This window comes from Mytilus edulis, chromosome 2 (genome assembly GCF_963676685.1).
Source record: "Mytilus edulis chromosome 2, xbMytEdul2.2, whole genome shotgun sequence".
Classification (NCBI taxonomy): Eukaryota; Metazoa; Mollusca; class Bivalvia; order Mytilida; family Mytilidae; genus Mytilus; species Mytilus edulis.
In genome coordinates this window covers 71,982,096-72,003,188 of record NC_092345.1, presented here as the reverse complement: position 1 = coordinate 72,003,188, position 21,093 = coordinate 71,982,096, and the positions used below count along the sequence as shown (strand labels likewise).

The window sequence follows — 21,093 nt, the reverse complement described above, 5'->3', positions numbered from 1 at the left end:
ACAATATCTGTACTCTATATATTGATAGTTTTCTGAGTTCAAACCATTTATTTTAAATTGCAACACTTTTCAATGCCTCTAGGTTTCCTTGAATGAAAAGCCAATAAGATTTGGCCCTTGTGCTGAACTTTTCAAATTTTTTACTACTTGTTATTATATAATTATTAAATTCTTTTCTTAAAAAATTTAACTTATAAAGGGGAAACTGACATTTATGATATAGTTGCCAATGAGATAACAGTCTGGACACTTATCATCAGAGTCCAAGTCTCTTTTAGCAGTGACAGTTAAATTACAAGTCACTTTACATACATCAACAATCAATACATTCCATTGTTTTAAGGCAAATGAGGAAAATAAGAGTAACAATAGCTTTTGCCTTACTACATGCACAAGAGAATATTAGAAATTAAAATATAAATAAGTAAATATCAGAGGCAAAAAAGACAGGACTTATAGCCACTGGACTCTTAGTAAAGTATGACTTATCCTTAGGGGAGTTGATGTATACTAGAAAAAATGATGTTGATGACTTGACCCCATCAATCAGCATTTTAGCATTACATTATTGTCAATTGCTATCTGCTCTATTTGTTCCAACCTGTTATGAGAGTCAAAACGTATACCTAGGGTGGGAATTAAACCCATGTATGTTCTTTTACTTTATTGTTCTTTGTGTACATAAAATGTACATGTACATGAAATATATCAAATGCAAAAAAATGCTGTAATGTATCATTACACTCTCATTAGTTAAGGACCAAGAAAAGGAAGTCCCTGCGCCTACCTAGACGTATTTCTTGAGTAAGATTTATTATATTACTCTTGAAAGTATAACACGATAAAGGTTATTGGTAAGTATATAGTAACATCAACGTGTAATTCAGGTAAACAAACTGTCAAACATAAACATTCTACCACGTGTTTGTCTGCTGTGCTTGAATTCAAAACGACCCATCAGGCTTATTTACACGAATTGTTGCTCAATCTGACAGTTAAATATGTCCGTTTACCTTATGGGGTCTGTTAAGAATGGATTTGCTGTTATAAATTGTGTATGCATGGAAATATAAGGAAGATAACATTGATTTTTACCGTAACTTTTGAATACACAACATTCCCAAGGTATCCCCACAAAACACATGGCTACTTTGTAACGACGGCTGGTAACGTGTAGCCACTTTCTAACGGCAAATGTAATTGGATGATATTTAAAGATCAATAATAAAATTGCTAATAAATGATTGGATACGAATTTGTGTCAGATTATAAATAGGTGAAAAAATGTAAACATTGAAATCCGCCATCTTGACGTAGGAAACAAACTAATTTTCAGTCTTGGATTAAAGGACATTGCGCACATTGCCAGCGTATCATGCATAAACAGTCATCTGCAAATATATCTTTTAATTTGTGTTTTACAATTACTTTTCTATGTTTTAGTTAATTTAATGTTTTAATTTACTACAGAATGGGACATCGTTCTCAAAGATGCCGTAGAAAAAATTATAGGTGGCGCTGTTTGTGGGCGTAAACATTTTACATACGGGTTCTTTTTTTGTCGACAAATTGACCTCTATCTGTCAGATTCAGGCGTTTGCCTTCCAACTGTACATGTTGGAAGTTGTACTACAAAAGTTAGCTGCTATGTGTTCCCGCAACGGAAGTCAACAATAGTTACCGCCCCTTTCAAGTTAAATTGAAAAGTTCTGAAAAAGAGTCAAGAAATTAAAGATGATTTTAGCAGTAATATTAGCTATTGGCATTCCAATCAGTTTGGTTTTATGGTTAACTAGTGTTGTTTACTCTTTCATTAGTGGAGGTAAATTAGTTTTCATTTGAGTAATAAGTAGATTGAATATATAAATTATTATAGACTATAGTAGCCTAGCTAGGCCAGGCACAGGCACTTGTTTTCTATCCATGACTATCTCTAGACAGGCGCGTAGGTGCATATACGCTAACACGCAGTTGCATGCACATCGATTCGGCATGCAAAAAAAAATATGGCAAAATAAAAATATAAATTAAATGTTTAAAGGAAACACATATGTTGTCACTTTTTTTTTTATTAATGAAATATCATTAAATAACGGCATTTGGTTTCAAAATAAAAGTTTTATTGGAGATCATGACAAAATCAGACAGTAATTTGTATCTTTTACAAGATTTGAATTTGTTATACTCAGTCTAAGACATGTAGTTTCGGAGCACATTTTACTGATGAGTACGGTTTATCTGTTTGGAATGAGATGTACCAATCGGCATTAGATTTATCAGATCCCGAGGCGATGTGTTCGACAGACAACAAGACCCAATCACCCTGCAAACACGCCAAAACGGTATTGGAAATTCTCATTATATTTTGCGTTCATAGACCATATGATAATGAAACTGGAGAGTGGAGTCGCGTCTGGTATTATTAGAAAATCGCTTCTTTGAGCCATATTTGCTTCCTTGTGTTGTTTGAAATATAACAAACGAAGAAATCTCAACTTTGTTTGAGACATACGAAACTGACCTGGCATGTAATTTTGACGAATTCAATAGGGAGGTCTCTCGATGGCGAACACGTACGCTGATTTATAACACCTCGCGAGTGCTACCGTGGAGATATATCAAGGTACTACGTCTGTTGAAAACAAATGTACGATCAACAATGAACAACGACAGGTTATCATCGCTAGCATTACTGCATATTCATCGGGAATTCAGTGTTAATATTGACAAAGTAATAGAGCAGTTCGTTTCTGCCTACATGTAGACCCGAAGAGCAGATTTTGGACAATTTTGAGTAATTTAATTGGTATCACAAAAATGTGTTTTTTATGTATTCAATTTATGTTGATTTACTCTATTCAGAAGAGCAGAGACATATATATGTGTATATATGTCTCTGAGAAGAGTAATTAATAGTTTTCATTCATAAATTGTTTATAAGTCCTTTCTACATGTAGCTCCTCTTTTAACTGTCCTATGACAGAAAACAGAAAAAAAAATCTGCATAAAAGGGTACCAAGCGGTAGTTGCTTGCACATCGTTTCCTTCTAGCTACGCCCCTGCTAGACATTTTTTTTCAAAATAAGTTAATCACATTCTAGAGGATACAACTATAAACTATTTATAAGTGTCTGCATCAGATGAGCCTCAAATTTTTATCATCATTTGTCGAATCACATTCTGTAGATACTATTTATAGGGGGTCTCATTGGGGGGGTTCCGATCCAGGATCCTGCTTACTGTTTTGACAGATTCCTCTATCCCGCTTACACTATGTACGTAAGCAATTCTATTTTTTTTGTCATTTCCCGGGTCCCGCAAGACCTCATTACCCGTTTTCACGATACAATAATTTGACTTTCACGTGTCACGCTTACAAAAAATCGGCAATTCCGCGTCACACTTAAACCCCAATGAGACCCACTTTATATCAGCATCAAATGCAGGAAATATTTTATGATCATGATGATAATATTATTTTAACAAATATTTTACCGTCATTTCCTAGCCTCATGTATTCATTACTATACAATATGTAGTATAAGTGCCAATGAGACAACCCTCCATCCATTTGTAAAAGTAAACCATTATAGATCAAAGAATGTGCTTCAACATGGAGACTTCAAAATGGCTCACACCGAACAGCAAGCTATAAAGGGCCCCTAAAATAACAAGTGTAAAACCATTCAAACAGGAAAATCAACGGTCTAATCAATATAGAACCCAAGAAACAAGAAACACTTATGAACCAGATCAACAAACGACAACCACCATGACCACTGAACATCAGGTTCATGACTTTAGAAAGGTGCAAACAAATGCAACAGGTTTGAAAGTTTTATCTGGATCCATCTTTTTAACCTAAAACATTTCATGGTGTAACAATACGACATAAAAGGACACATTATATAAACATGATAAAACATTTATTGAAAAAAGGCTCACCTCATTAAAGCCATGAAAGTATGAAAACTAACAGATTTTAGAAAAAAATTAGACCATGAAAACCAAATTACCAAAAATTTAATTATGAACGACAGAAAAACATATCACAAAACCAATATGAAATAATTTTGTCCCCCAAATATCTATTTTGTCATTTTTTTGGTAAAACAAACTCTCATAGATGTATACTCCACATGTCCTTAGTACTGTCACGTATAAATAAAATAGTGAGTATATTGAAATTTATTGATATTATAGCATTATATTCATTAATTGGCAGTAACATTTCTTACCAACAAAAAAAGGAAATTCTGTTCATGTCTATAGCCAAAAAATTGTTAACTTACAATGTTACATATGTTGGCAAGTGTCAAAATGATTTGTTTCTGACAAAAAGAAGATGTGGTATGATTGCCAATGAGAAAACTATCCACAAAAGACCAAAATGACACAGACATTAACAACTATAGTTCACCGTACGGCCTTCAACAATGAGCAAAGCCCATACCGCATAGTCAGGTATGAAAGGCCCAGATAAAAAAAAATGTAAAACAATTCAAACGAGAATACTAACGGCCTTATTTATGTGAAAAAAATGAACGAAAAACAAATATGTAACACATAAACAAAAGACAACCACTGAATTGCAGGCTCCTGACTTGGGACAGGCACATACATAAATAATGTGGCGGGTAAACATGTTAGTGGGATCCCAACCCTCCCCCTAACCTGGGACAGTGGTATAACAGTACAACATAAGAACGAACTATAAAAATCAGTTAAAAAAGGCTTAACTCATCAGATGGACAAAAACTTTTGGTCAAAAGTATTTATTACCTGAGGCATGGCAGTCACTGACATGACTGAAAGATTGTGTTACATTCAAATGGACATTGCAGATTGAAATTGATTAACGTCCAAAATGGATGTGCTCATTGCTGCATCAACTCCTTGTGATTGCTGCCTTTAGTGGTGCTATCAAATGTACATCAGCCTTTTTAAACCATGCATCAAAAGGCACATACTGGATGTGCAGATTTTGTCATTGTTGAAGGCAGTACAATGACTCATTATTGCTTATAGCTTTGATCTTTGTCATTTAAAATCTGGTGGATTTGCCTCATTGGCAATCATACCACATCTCCATATTTTTATACTCAACATTATTTTCTTCTCTTTTTATTAAGTTTTTTTTAAATACAAGTTCAATGAGGCCTGATTGAAGCTGTAGGCATTTATTTTTAGATTACAGTTCCTACATCGCAGCATGGAGATGGTTGGTAGCTATATTTGCATCTTTACTATTGGCATGGTATGGCTTGAGAAAGAAAAGTTTGGATAAATCTGGTTCAGTAGCAGGTAAGTTTATTCTGATTCACTTAAGAAATGAATGCTTCTTTTTGTAAATTTATTTGGGTGTAAAAGCCTTGACTGAAGTACATTTTGTATGAAGCGCAGATTGATGTTAGCCAATCAAAATAACTTATTATAATGAAATATCAATGTAATGTAATTATTATGTGATGCTTGATGTGTTAGAAACTATTGACAACATCATAAGTTTGTTTTTGTAGTATGAAAAAGATGAGTTAAGATAAATCTGAATAAGTAAGTTTGATGATTATTAAGTATCCACTATTATGTGTTTGAAATTTTAAAAGTTATTTCTTGCTGGTTTTATAGAGATTTGATTGAAGACTGCCTTCAATCATATCTTTATATAAAACCAGCAAATTTAGACAACTTTTCCTGTAATTGGAATGAGAGGAGCTAGGTTTGAAATTATGGAAATTTAAGTCAACATCAGGATGCAATACATCTTCGCTAGCCAAGGGTTACGATCCACTACTGTTCTTTTCACCCTTGGCAGATTGAGCCAACATTTGTGAAAACAATGTTGCGCCATCTATCGGAAGATTAAAGTCACGCCCATTCCGAATACATTATTCTTGACCAATGGTAGCACTTGAACTCTTCAATTTGGAGGTAAAAACACGGTAGCGTCTAGAACCTACAACTTGATAAAGCCGGAAACGAAAAAATAAGTCAACATTCATGCATCTGTGCATGAAACATACACAGGAAGTCCTTTTTATTGATTAAAAACATTCAAGTTGTCACTAAATATAGTCGTATGTTTATAGAATGTAAAGACTTGTTGCACAATAAACATGTGGCAATTGTTTACAAACACTTTCTACATTTACACGTGATCATGTTATAGGCACTTTTTGATTGGATGTAGCGAGTTTCGACTGCAACCAATAAAAATCCTTACCTTGTGTCTCCGAAATTTTATCTCAATCCGCCAAGGGTGAAGAGAACGGGAGTGGATCGTAACCCTTGGCTAGCGAAGATGGATGCAATAATGTCTGTGGCAGATTCAAATAAAAAATGTACAAAAAAGTAAAATAAAATTCCTGAACTCCGAGCAAAATTTAGAAGGTCCCTAATCAAATAGCATATTCAAAGGCTGAAACACACCAAACGAAATGAGAGAGCCGTGGTGTAGTGGTTAGTGCATCGGACTACTAACACAAAGGTTCCTGGTTCGATTCCCGTTTGGGATGAAAATTTCAGGATCTCAATTTTCGGCTCTCCCTTGACACCATCTGCGAGTATGGTCTTGAGGAAACGATGATAGTCCGTCGGAAGGGGACGATAAATGGCTGACCCGTGTTAAGAGAGAGCCATATCTCTTGCACATTAAACACACCCTTGTAGATTTCGAAAAAGAGTAGGCTAATGCAGCTACAAGGCAGCACTCGCACCCGCAAAGTGGAAAGGGACTAATATAAGTTGAAAAACTTGTTTCCCAATCCACTGTAAATAAATATATTTAAACTTAACCAAATGAATGGATAACAACTGCCATATTCCTGACTAGGTACAGGTATTTTCTTATGTAGAAAATGGTTGATTAAATCTGGTTTTATAGCTAGCTAAGCTTCCCACTTGTATGGAAGTCACTTCAAATTCCCCAAAACATCTAGATTGGTTTTGCAAATTGAAATGGATGATTGTACAAAGGCAGTAAGGTTTAGGATGTTGTTGTGTACTAACTTATCATTGCCATATCAGGTTTGGTATATTATAGAAGACACTACACAGCAACAAGAAGATATGATAAATTTTCATTTTTGTATCCTCACCTAGCTTAAAGTGATAACTACTATAATGGGAAAAGTTTTTATCACTTGGTTTCAATCTTCTGTAATCACTGATTAACATCTATTAAATGTTATCCTCTTAAACCAATTCAGACCTTTGATGCTAAGCGGACTAAGAAGTTCATCTACAGTGATCAAGTGCCTGATAAACACTGAGTTTGTGGGTTTCCAACCACAATCATGGCACAACTATTTAATTTATATCTAAATTGTCTATGAGTGCTAGTTTTTCTGCTAAATGACAGTGGTTTTCTCATGCTTCCTCCAACAATTAAAAGTGTAAATTAATTGCCATGAATGGGCCAAGAGCCTAGAGGATGAAACAGGTATTATCAATGACCTATAGTAACAACATGTGTCTTGTTATTTCAGGTTTTGTAGCTGGTTGGTGTTGACAATTAGTAACATGTGTCTTGTGATTTAGGTATTGTAGCTGGTTTGGTGTTGACAATTAGTAACATGTGTCTTGTGATTTCAGGTATTGTAGCTAGTTTTCTGTTGACAATTAGTAACATGTGTCTTGTGATTTCAGGTATTGTAGCTGGTTTGGTGTAGACAATTAGTAACATGTGTCTTGTGATTTCAGGCATTGTAGCTGGTTTCCTGTTGACAATTAGTAACATGTGTCTTGTTATTTCAGTTATTGTAGCTGGTTTGGTGTAGACAATTAGTAACATGTGTCTTGTGATTTCAGGTATTGTAGCTGGTTTGGTGTAGACCATTAGTAACATGTGTCTTGGGATTTCAGGTATTGTAGCAGGTTGGTGTTGACAATTAGTAACATGTGTCTTGTGATTTCAGGTATTGTAGCTGGTTTTCTGTTGACAATTAGTAACATGTGTCTTGTGATTTCATGTATCGTAGCTGGTATTCTGTTGACAATTAGTAACATGCGTCTTGTGATTTCAGGTATTGTAGCTGGTTTGGTGTTGACAATTAGTAACATGTGTCTTGTGATTTCAGGTATTGTAGCTGGTTTGGTGTAGACAATTAGTAACATGTGTCTTGTGATTTCAGGTATTATAGCTGGTTTCCTGTTGACAATTAGTAACATGTGTCTTGTGATTTCAGTTATTGTAGCTGGTTTGGTGTAGACAATTAGTAACATGTGTCTTGTGATTTCAGGTATTGTAGCTGGTTTGATGTAGACCATTAGTAACATGTGTCTTGTGATTTCAGGTATTGTAGCTGGTTTGATGTTGACAATTAGTAACATGTGTCTTGTGATTTCATGTATTGTAGCTGGTTTCCTGTTGACAATAAGTAACATGTGTCTTGTTATTTCAGTTATTGTAGCTGGTTTGGTGTAGACAATTAGTAACATGTGTCTTGTGATTTCAGGTATTGTAGCTGGTTTGGTGTTGACAATTAGTAACATGTGTCTTGGGATTTCAGGTATTGTAGCTGGTTGGTGTTGACAATTAGTAACATGTGTCTTGTGATTTCAGGTGTTATAGCTGGTTTCCTGTTGACAATTAGTAACATGTGTCTTGTGATTTCAGTTATTGTATCTGGTTTGGTGTAGACAATTAGTAACATGTGTCTTGTGATTTCAGGTATTGTAGCTGGTTTGGTGTAGACCATTAGTAACATGTGTCTTGGGATTTGAGGTATTGTAGCTGGTTTGGTGTTGACAATTAGTAACATGTGTCTTGTGATTTCAGGTATTGTAGCTGGTTTCCTATTGACAATTAGTAACATGTGTCTTGTGATTTCAGGTATTGTAGCTGGTTTGGTGTTGACAATTAGTAACATGTGTCTTGTGATTTCAGGTATTGTAGCTGGTTTGATATTGACAATTAGTAACATGTGTCTTGTGATTTCAGGTATTGTAGCTGGTTTGGTGTAGACAATTAGTAACATGTGTCTTGTGATTTCAGGTATTGTAGCTGGTTTGGTGTTGACAATTTGTAACATGTGTCTTGTGATTTCAGTTATTGTAGCTGGTTTGGTGTAGACAATTAGTAACATGTGTCTTGTGATTTCAGGTATTGTAGCTGGTTTGGTGTAGACCATTAGTAACATGTGTCTTGGGATTTCAGGTATTGTAGCTGGTTGGTGTTGACAATTAGTAACATGTGTCTTGTGATTTCAGGTATTGTAGCTGGTTTGGTGTTGACAATTAGTAACATGTGTCTTGTGATTTCATGTATTGTAGCTGGTTTCTTGTTGACAATTAGTAACATGTGTCTTGTGATTTCAGTTATTGTAGCTGGTTTGGTGTAGACAATTAGTAACATGTGTCTTGTGATTTCAGGTATTGTAGCTGGTTTGGTGTAGACCATTAGTAACATGTGTCTTGGGATTTCAGGTATTGTAGCTGGTTGGTGTTGACAATTAGTAACATGTGTCTTGTGATTTCAGGTGTTATAGCTGGTTTTCTGTTGACAATTAGTAACATGTGTCTTGTGATTTCAGTTATTGTAGCTGGTTTGGTGTAGACAATTAGTAACATGTGTCTTGTGATTTCAGGTATTGTAGCTGGTTTGGTGTAGACCATAAGTAACATGTGTCTTGTGATTTCAGGTATTGTAGCTGGTTTGGTGTTGACAATTAGTAACATGTGTCTTGTGATTTCAGGTATTGTAGCTGGTTTGGTGTTGACAATTAGTTACATGTGTCTTGTGATTTCAGGTATTGTAGCTGGTTTGGTGTTGACAATTAGTAACATGTGTCTTTTGATTTCAGGTATTGTAGCTGGTTTGGTGTTGACAATTAGTAACATGTGTCTTATGATTTCAGGTATTGTAGCTGGTTTGGTGTTGACAATTAGTAACATGTGTCTTGTGATTTCAGTTATTGTAGCTGGTTTGGTGTAGACAATTAGTTACATGTGTCTTGTGATTTCAGGTATTGTAGTTGGTTTCCTGTTGACAATTAGTAACATGTGTCTTGTGATTTCAGGTATTGTAGCTGGTTTGGTGTTGACAATTAGTTACATGTGTCTTGTGATTTCAGTTATTGTAGCTGTTTGGTGTTGACCATTAGTAACATGTGTCTTGTGATTTCAGGTATTGTAGCTGGTTTGGTGTTGACAATTAGTAACATGTGTCTTGTGATTTCAGGTATTGTAGCTGGTTTGGTGTTGACAATTAGTAAGATGTGTCTTGTGATTTCAGGTATTGTAGTTGGTTTCCTGTTGACAATTAGTCACATGTTTCTTGTGATTTCAGGTATTGTAGCTGGTTTGGTGTTGACCATTAGTAACATGTGTCTTGGGATTTCAGGTATTGTAGTTGGTTTGGTGTTGACCATTAGTAACATGTGTCTTGTGATTTCAGGTATTGTAGCTGGTTTGGTGTTGACAATTAGTAATATGTGTCTTGTGATTTCAGGTATTGTAGTTGGTTTGGTGTTGACCATTAGTAACATTTGTCTTGGGATTTCAGTTATTGTAGCTGGTTTTGTGTTGACAATTAGTAACATGTGTCTTGTGATTTCAGGTATTGTAGCTGGTTTGGTGTTGACAATTAGTAACATGTGTCTTGGGATTTCAGGTATTGTAGCTGGTTTGGTGTTGACAATTAGTTACATGTGTCTTGTGATTTCAGGTATTGTAGCTGGTTTGGTGTTGACAATTAGTAACATGTGTCTTGGGATTTCAGGTATTGTAGTTGGTTTGGTGTTGACAATTAGTAACATGTGTCTTGTGATTTCAGGTATTGTAGCTGGTTTGGTGTTGACAATTAGTAACATGTGTCTTGTGATTTCAGGTATTGTTGTTGGTTTGGTGTTGACCATTAGTAACATGTGTCTTGTGATTTCAGTTATTGTAGCTGGTTTGGTGTTGACAATTAGTAACATGTGTCTTGTGATTTCAGGTATTGTAGCTGGTTTGGTGTTGACAATTAGTAACATGTGTCTTGGGATTTCAGGTATTGTAGCTGGTTTGGTGTTGACAATTAGTAACATGTGTCTTGTGATTTCAGTTATTGTAGCTGCTTTGGTGTTGACCATTAGTAACATGTGTCTTGTGATTTCAGGTATTGTAGCTGGTTTGGTGTTGACAATTAGTAACATGTGTCTTGTGATTTCAGGTATTGTTGTTGGTTTGGTGTTGACCATTAGTAACATGTGTCTTGTGATTTCAGTTATTGTAGCTGGTTTGGTGTTGACAATTAGTAACATGTGTCTTGTGATTTCAGGTATTGTAGCTGGTTTGGTGTTGACAATTAGTAACATGTGTCTTCGGATTTCAGGTATTGTAGCTGGTTTGGTGTTGGCAATTAGTAACATGTGTCTTGTGATTTCAGTTATGGTAGCTGGTTTGGTGTTGACCATTAGTAACATGTGTCTTGTGATTTCAGATATTGTAGCTGGTTTGGTGTTGACAATTAGTAACATGTGTCTTGTGATTTCATGTATTGTAGCTGGTTTCCTGTTGACAATTAGTAACATGTGTCTTGTGATTTCATGTATTGTAGCTGGTTTCCTGTTGACAATTAGTAACATGTGTCTTGTGATTTCAGGTATTGTTGTTGGTTTCCTGTTGACAATTAGTAACATGTGTCTTGTGATTTCAGGTATTGTAGTTGGTTTCCTGTTGACAATTAGTAACATGTGTCTTGTGATTTCAGGTATTGTAGCTGGTTTCCTGTTGACAATCAGTAACATGTGTCTTGTGATTTCAGGTATTGTAGTTGGTTTCCTGTTGACAATTAGTAACATGTGTCTTGTGATTTCAGGTATTGTAGTTGGTTTGGTGTTGACAATTAGTAACATGTGTCTTGTGATTTCAGGTATTGTAGTTGGTTTGGTGTTGACAATTAGTAACATGTGTCTTGTGATTTCAGGTATTGTAGTTGGTTTCCTATTGACCATTAGCAACTTGTGTTTTTTCACTTCACTGTTGACATTCTTCCTGTTAGCTTCAAAGGCAACTAAATATAAGTCATTGATGAAGAAGAAGTTAGAAGAAGATTTTAAAGAAGGTTAACAATCTTGAATATTCTATAAATAGTGATAAAATTATACTTATTAACACAGACAAAAAAATTATTACAAAACGTTATTCCACTATCTTTTGAGTATAAATGTAATTCAATTTAATTATACCCCCGCTTTGAAAAAAGGGGGGTATACTGTTTTACCTCTGTCTGTCCTTCCGTCAGTCCATCAGTTCGTCAGTCCGTTAGTCTGTCAGTCAGTCCGTCCGTCCCATGAATATTTTTCGTCACATTTTTCTCAGGAACTACACTACCAGGATTTCTGAAATTTGGTTTCAGGCTTGATATAAGTCAGCTATACTTTGTGATGCGTTTTCAGATTCATCACTCGACAACTTCCTGTTTACCGAACACTTGTATTATTTTACACATGATAACCAAGTTGAAAATTTTTGTCACATTTTTCTCAGGAACTACAATACAACGATTTCTGAAATTTGGCTTCAGGCTTGATATAAGTCAGCTATACTGTGTGATGCGTTTTCAGATTCATCACTCGACAACTTCCTGTTTACCGAACACTTGTATGATTTTACATATGATAGCCAAGTTGAAAATTTTCGTCACATTTTTCTCAGGAGTTACTATACAAGGATTTCTGAAATTTGGTTTCAGGATTAATACAAGTCAGCTATACCGTGTAATGCGTTTTCAGATTCATCACTCAACAACTTCCTGTTTACCGAACACTTGCATATTTTTACACTATTCAAATTATCCACTTGGGGCGGCGGTATCAACAGTGAGCAGTAGCTCGCAGTTTCACTTGTTTTATATTTATTTATAATAAAAATGAGAATGGAAATGGGGAATGTGTCAAAGAGACAACAACCCGACCAAATAAAAAACAAGAGCAGAGGGTCACCAACAGGTCTTCAATGTAGCGAGAAATTCCCGCACCCGGAGGCGTCCTTCAGCTAGCCCCTAAACAAATATATACTAGTCCAGTGATAATGAACGCCATATAAGCATTGAACTACTAAAGTTGAAGTTTATACAGGAATACTGAAAAGGGTATGGACTTGTGCATAAAGAGTGACTCTTTTTGAAAAAAGGATAAAGTTATTATACATTGCAGTTTATGATAATGATTGATTTACAAAGAATAATAGGAGAAATATTTTGGTGGTACATGTATTAATCTCAAGGTTCTGAACTCTCATCATTCATATCAAATAGAAGAATAAAACACAATCAAATTGCAATAAATCTATGGTATGCGTGTAAATACTCAATTCTTCCTGATTCAGAATTTTTGAAAAATGATGCAGTAATTCAAATGAGTAGAATATCTGAAACTGGTTTTAAAGTTATCATTTGAGTCTTTCAGATTGTATTCACAGTTACATAAAATAGTATAACAAATTTGTTTATGTATGTAAATTTGTAGTGCCCTGAATTAACAGGATATGTATGGTTTTTTTTGACAGGTGGACAAAGAAACTGGGTACAGGTTATATGTAATGGCGGTATAGCATCAATGTTTGCTATGATATACATGTTAGACAATGGGGTAGGAGAAATGCCAGTAGATTTTTCTAAGAGATATACACCCTCTTTCTTCTCAATGGCTGTCCTGGGAGCACTAGCTTGTAGCTGTGGTGATACTTTTGCATCAGAGCTTGGGACTGTCTTTAAGTATAATACACAACCTAGACTTATAACAACATTCAGAAAAGTTCCTAAAGGTGGGTATGATGTGTATTTGTTTCTCCTGTTTAAGGAGGTTGAATTATTTATTAAATTATTTAAATATTTTCTGAATATAGAGTATTATAGATTTCATTCAAAGAAATTAAGTTTGAGCAGTGTTGTTACTTAATTATAAGAAGACGTGGTATGAGTGCCAATGAGACAACTCTCCATCCAAGTCACAATTTGTAAAAGTAAAACATTATAGGTCAAAGTACGGTCTTCAACACGAAGCCTTGGCTCACACCAAACAGTAAGCTATAAAGGGCCCAAAAAATTACAAAAATTACAAGTGTAAAACCATTCAAAAGTTATTTGTATTGTGGGCATTTTTCAAAAAGTTATTACATAACAAATATAGAAATTGCTCTATGGCACTGGATTTAAGGGATTAATTAATTGATTTCCATTTTATTCTCTTGACCTTCAGTCATTATTGAGTATCACCTTCACAAGTGAGTTACATGTAGTTTGATAAACTGAAATATGTTTTTTCATCCATGTCCTTTTTTGTTTAATATATTATAATTATTCCTGCAGGAACAAATGGTGGAGTATCATTAGTTGGAACTCTTTGCAGTTTGATTGGAGGATTAGTGGTGGGTGTGGCCTATTATTTGACACTAATATTTTCTCTGTCAGATGTATACCTACAGAAATGTCCACCACAATGGCCTATCATTCTTTTAGGTACTATAGCAGGAGTTCTAGGATCCACTATAGATTCATACCTTGGTGCTATATTTCAATATTCTGGTAAGTACATAGTACTGTGGATTCATTAATATTCGTTGGATTCCAATTTTCATGGATTTCGTTGGTACAGGAGAACCACGAAATCAAAAGATAAACGAAAAAACAAATTTTCTGAAGGAATGTATGCAGACTTTGCCAACACCACGAAATTAAATATCCACGAATATACAAGTTTTCTTCAAACCACGAAAATTGGTACCCACAAAAATAATTGAATCCACAGTATATCATTATACTGGGCATAGTGCACTTAATTTTGTTATCTAAAAGTATTGGTACAGCTTTATTCACATGTATCCACAAGTTTGAAAGGAGTTTACCTATTCACTATAGGCTAAATTTACAAGGCCACACTTAAAAATATTTTTGTTTGCCCAAACCCTACCCAAAGGTTGAGACAGTGGGTAGGTAGATAGGCATTTTTTTTTTTCAAAAAAAGAAATTGAAGTATCAGATGTTTATTAGTCTTCATGCCTATTTGATTAAAAAAAACTTTCAAATCAGGACAATAAAAGAATTTGAGTAGGCAGCTTTTTTCTGGGTAGGTAGCGTTTGGGCAAACAAACCTATTATTTATTATGGCCCAACCATTTTGTATTATTTAAAAAAATCTTAGGATGATTTTATATCATCTTGAAGACTCCAGATAACTTTTTACTTGTAAATAGTACTCTTACTTTAAACAGAAAAAAGAAAAATTTACAGATGGAAGATTAATTTCTTCTTAAATAGAGATCATTACACACAAGGAAAGGAGATGCTTCAATAACTCCAATTTTGGTCCCAAATCAATGGTTATCCTGATGTAACTTAGTGAAGGAACATGTGTGCATAAATAATTCTAATTTTGTCCAGAGGTTGTTTTTTTTTTATCCTTAATATGCATGAATTATTTGTTACCTAACATTGATTTGTCTTTTACAATCTTTTTAACCTAATGAATGTGAATACAACAATTGAGAGATGTGGTATGATAGTATTAGAGACAACTTTCCTTATAAAGAGACAAAATAAAGTTAAAGAAAGCAACTATAGTTCACAGTATACACTGTTCGATAATGAGCAAAATTAATAAAGTATATGAATGTGATGCTCAGGATACTATGATTTCTCTTCACTATAGACTTCTTTGTTCGATTTTGTCTGACTGCAAAACATTACAAAAGAGTAATTCTTTCATTATGATAACTTGTCCAGTTTTCATAACTATTAACTCTGATTCTGACATATGTTTTGAAAATTATTGAAAGACTCATCACATTGTCATCACGTTAAAAAATCAAACAAGTGGCAAGAATGGTTGCTGTTTCGGAAATGAAATGATGCTTTTATTTTCCTGAAACCTTTAACAATGTGAACCAATTTTGGTTGTTCTAATGTTAGAAACATTTTCTTTATGAATCTTGCTTGATAGAAAGTAATACTTATGTATACATCTTCAGTTGAATTTGGAAGGGGCAATCATTTCCTGGTCCATTAAGTGAAAAATTTGCCAGATAGCAATTGAGGTTCCTAGGCATCTCGAGTTATCCCTGTTTTAAAAAAACTGATATTTAGTTTAATGTTCAGATCTTCTTTCCTTAGGTACCATTCCATTTATATATGGACAATGCTTTTTTTTTGGGGGGGGGGGAGGGTAAATCAGTACCCCTAAAATAGTTGGTTATTGTGGCCTTCAGTTTCATACTTCTCTGACTGAGTTTATGTCCAATTTTAAATATCACTCACTTGAATGCGTTTTTGGGAATATAGTAGCATTTCTATATAAATACTTAAAAGCGTTACATTGTTACAACACCCTCACACTTACATTTCTTGTCACTGGAAAATCACTGAAATTAGCAATCTCATGCATACAGTTTTGTACATGAAAGATATTTTTTAAATTGTTAAAATACATTTTAAAAAAGTGAATTATTGCCCTTATATAGCATATAAAATATGTGCAACCATCGGAGACATTGGAACCCTGTATTTTTTGTTCAAATGTCTATCAGATAGGGAAAGTTTGACCTGGACCATCGATAATGGAAAGTTTTTGTGATATATGTGGTTAGACCTTGACCTTAATTTTTTTTATCATAAAATTCAATCTCAATCATTAATCAGGCAAGGCATTTCAGCATGTGTACTCTTCTATTTCTTCCGTGTAGGACATTTTTAAGTATAATTTTCAGTGAGCAAAACAGTTTAAATATAAAATCATTGTGAAAATACCCATCAGAGTAATGATGAATTATTTTTATTTTAATGCAATACATGCAAAGAAAATAAATTTGGAATTGCTTAATGTCCAAAAAATATTGTGTTTATTTATAAGTGTACTTTTGCTTTGTTTTAACTGGGCAGAAAGCCACAAAAAGATATGTTTCAGTTCAAGAGTAGTATATATCATGTTTAATGTGGAATTTTAATTGAAGTTGAATTGGTGTATTGGTTTTTAACATGCAATAAAGTTCATAGCTGAATAAAGTTCATTAAATACTAAATTTATGGGAAATTAAATATATTGTTTAACATTTTGCACTCTAATGTATAGGAAAAAGCATATCTTGTAGTTAGTAAATATTATTTCCTCCTGTAAGATTTATTGTTTACAATCTCTGAGCCCATAACCTTAGACTTTTAAAGTTTAAATGGAAATTTAGTTTTCACTAGATATTTTCTTAATTTTATATTTTTTTTATAGAAATATAGTAAATTTGTTCCAAAATTTCAGCTGAAGATTATTAATTTTTATTGAAAAGAAACTTTTTAAAAATCTAGTGATTTGTACTTCCATACTGGAGGTTTAGGTGTATTTATCATGTCCTGCAAATCGTACAAATGGCTTTAACACCATGATTTGAGTTTTGAATATCTGTATAAAAACATTTATACATAAACATGCATTGGAGAATCCAGGGGGGGAGAGGGGTTCCGAGGTTTGGAACCCCCCCCCCCCCTTTTATTTGGACGATCAATGCATTTGAATGGGAGCATATAGTTGGAACCCCACCCCCTCTTTTTAAAATGGCTGGACCCGTCCCTGTACATGTATATATTGTTCATGATAGATTTTAATGCTTTATAAATTATAATGTAAAGTCTTATTTCATAAAATATTGCAGGCTTATTTATTGTGTAGAAACCAATGACCTTAGATATAGGAAGATGTGGCATGAGTGCCAATGAGACAACTCTCCATCCAAGTAAAAATTAATTAAATAAAGGTCAAAGTACAGCCTTCAACACAGAGCCTTGGCTCACATTGAACAGCAAGAAAAGGGCTATAAAGGGCCCCAAAAATTACTAGTCATTTTATACTTTTCAAGATCATGTAAAAATGATTAAAGGTTAACTAGATTAAAGGTTGACTAGATTAAAGGTTAACTAGATTAAAGGTTGACTAGATTAAAGGTTAACTAGATTAAAGGTTAACTAGATTAAAGGTTGACTAGATTAAAGGTTAACTAGATTAAAGGTTAACTAGATTAAAGGTTGACTAGATTAAAGGTTAACTAGATATTTCAGATCATAACAGGTTGATGAGATGTATATTTTTATATTTCCAGGATACAACAAAGTAACACATAAGATTGTAGAAACAGAAGGTAAAAATGTGGAATATATCTGTGGCTGGTCACTGTTAGATAATCATAGTGTTAACTTATTATCATCCTTATTCTGTGGCTTGTTGACACCTAAAGTGGCATTTTATTTGTGGTGGTTGTTATTGTGATAAACAATTGATCTATGTAAAGTTTAGTTATTCAAACTAAGTATAATCACCTTGAGATAATCACTAATCAGTAATATCAACAATTACTTCATTTTCCTTTTGATCTTAAGCCTGATACTTTTCCAGATCATGAACAGGATACATAATACTCACAAAATGTTAAGCAATGAAATCAGGCATTAGTGTAACAATGTCACATGTTCATGTATATTCACATTAATACGTGTGACCTCATTCATCCCCAACCAAATGCTATGAAATCTATACACAATGCTTATTACTACAAAACGCAGATCAAGTATGAATTTTGGGTGTGTCACTTGAACTGCTCTAGAGTTATGCCCCTTTACAAATGAAAAAAATGCTGAATATTTTAGTTGGTATTCTCAAACTTTAGTTTGCCTCAACCAAATGACACTTATACACAATGCTTATTACCACGAAACACAAATCAAGTTTAAAGTTTGAGGTAGTCACTTTGACCGTTCTAGAGAAATGGCCCTTCACAATACGAAAAATTGCTGAATTTTTCATGTCTGTTCTGTAAATTCAGTTTGCATCTACCAAATTTTCAGACACTTATACACAATACATTGTACTTATTACCACAAAACTCAGATCAAGTACAGAAGGGACACTTTTAATGTTCTTGAGTTATGTCCCTTTATTACTTTATATGATATGCAAGTGGGACACATTCCCCATTTATTTGATACTGACTTCATCAGCTTGAATATAAGCTTATTTTGATAGTTTTTTTTTCAGCATTATCAGAACATTTCTTGTTTGAATGTTATTATTTTGAATCCAATAATTTTATTTTGAACAAAAATTGAAGATTCATTATTTAGATTTTACATGATTGATTTTCATACGAAATATTTTTTATAGTAATTTTTGAGTTATGATTAAATTGTACCAGCATTTTTTTTTTTCATATATTTTTTATGATGCTTATTTTATTATCTATGATTTGAACCAAACCTTAATTTCATTACAATATATATAGTTAGCATGATTTGTCACTTGACTGTAATTTCTAACCTGCTCAGATATTACAACCTAGCTATTTAAAATTACATTTTGTATATTTTACAAGCATTTCCTAAATTTCAACATTTGAGCTACGTCTGATAGAAATGGACCTTATGCTAATAGGAATATCAATGCATTTGTAAACTTATTTCGGGTTAAGAAAAACTCTATGCAAAGTTTTATACTGTTTTGAAAGTTGAGTTGTTATAAGAACCCCACAAAACAGACCAAAACTAATCTTTTATTACGTATATAAATGTTCAAAATCAATCTACGTCTTATTCATATATATATAAGTACACTTACATAAAGTTGATTTCTATCCGAAGCAGCTCATTTTATAAAATGTCTGAAAATTTTATTCATTTTATAGTATGCTTGTGGAGATTGAGGCATTTTATAAATTAATTATTTTTTCAGGCTTTTAAAATAATGCCTTTAAAAAATGCCTGAAATTGTTAAATAGAATAAAAGTTCATAAAAACTGAGCCTCTCAAAATATTTATAAGAATTTTATTCTATGATTAATACTGAATTCATTAGTACTTCAAATTAGAAAAATTTAAAAAAAAACCTGTGTTATGGAAATGTTTATTGACACTGATATAAAGTTTGAGTTTAAGCTAGCCAAAGATAGTTGTGCTTTATGTTATTTATTTTGGTTAAGAACTGTTCATGATAGTGTACAAACCATTATGTTATTACTTTTACTTCAGCAATGTGTTTGAGGGTTTTATTTTTGTCAGGGGAAGCAATAATGTTATGTTTTAATTAAACCTTCATATACCAATTTTTCATAAAAGGAGTTAAAATTTTTGTAGATTATTCATAAAATAAATTTTGAGAGAATATATTTATAAAAAGATTAAAGCAAGTAGAAATTGGTTTAAATTAAAGATTTTTTGGTATATTGTGAAAATTAAAATAATTTCTAATTTACTCCTGATTTGTAGTATTGACCTACCTAAAGATTAAGCTAGACAATATTGCGTGATTGAGGTAGGATCTGTTTTTTTCCTTTCAAAATTATGTTTTTTTATTTACACCATGTTTGTATTTAGCTAAGGTCCTTAGATAAACCATAAAAAAAAATTTTTTTTGTTATTTTATATTTAAAAAAATGAATGAATTGTTTATACTCATATACTTTCACTTATGTCCCCTTAGATATATGTGTGAAGACATATAAAAATATGTCCAGCAGGTGCTGATCCAGCCATTTATAAAAGGGGGGTTGATAACCAAGGATAATGGGAAGGGAGGGTTGGGGTGTCCAAAAATATGTCCTCATTCAAGTGCATTGTTTGTTGTTGTTTTTTTTAAAGGGGGGTTTCAAAGCAATGAATTAAAAGAAGTTTTTTAAATTTAGTTTCATTGGTTTGTGAAGAAAAAAATAATTTTGATTGAATGTCCATTTAAATAAAATCTTTCAAATTTCAAATATAAAACTGTAATTTTAACTAATTCTGTATGACATACAGGGCAATTATTGCCATTAATCAATGTTTTTAGCCTTTTTTTGGAACAAAATAATGAAGAAAAAAAAGAATAGCGAAAGCTTAATTTTGATTAATACTTTTGATTCAAAAATCTTCATTATAATTGTTGAGGTCAAATTTTGACAATAATATTAGTTGAACAAGTTATCTCAGAGACTTGCTTTTTAACAGAACTTGCATTTTTATGTTTTTGTATAGTAAAATATTTTGCTGTCACAAATATAACCTTTTTTAAGCAGATAAAAGTTATTTGATGCGTTTATATATACAGAAGTATTGATTTGTTATTATTATTAAAACGAAGCAGACATAATTGCAGAGAATTATAA

General features: G+C 33.1%; 2 protein-coding genes across 2 annotated transcripts in view; one reads left to right on the top strand and one right to left on the bottom strand.

Annotated features, from left to right (window-relative positions):
* Positions 1–1,694, bottom strand: part of LOC139512852 (uncharacterized) — a 25,574-nt gene extending 23,880 nt beyond the window's left edge. The window contains exon 1 of the mRNA XM_071300782.1: positions 1,615–1,694. The gene's annotated coding sequence lies outside the window, so the exon portion shown is untranslated. The remainder of the gene's footprint in view (positions 1–1,614) is intronic.
* On the top strand, positions 1,666–21,093 carry LOC139512855 (transmembrane protein 19-like). The gene is made up of 6 exons (XM_071300784.1): positions 1,666–1,822; positions 5,191–5,304; positions 11,909–12,046; positions 13,492–13,749; positions 14,294–14,509; positions 18,064–21,093. Exons 1-6 carry the CDS (start codon positions 1,735–1,737, stop codon positions 18,228–18,230), a joined length of 981 nt encoding a protein of 326 aa, XP_071156885.1. The 5' UTR covers positions 1,666–1,734; the 3' UTR covers positions 18,231–21,093.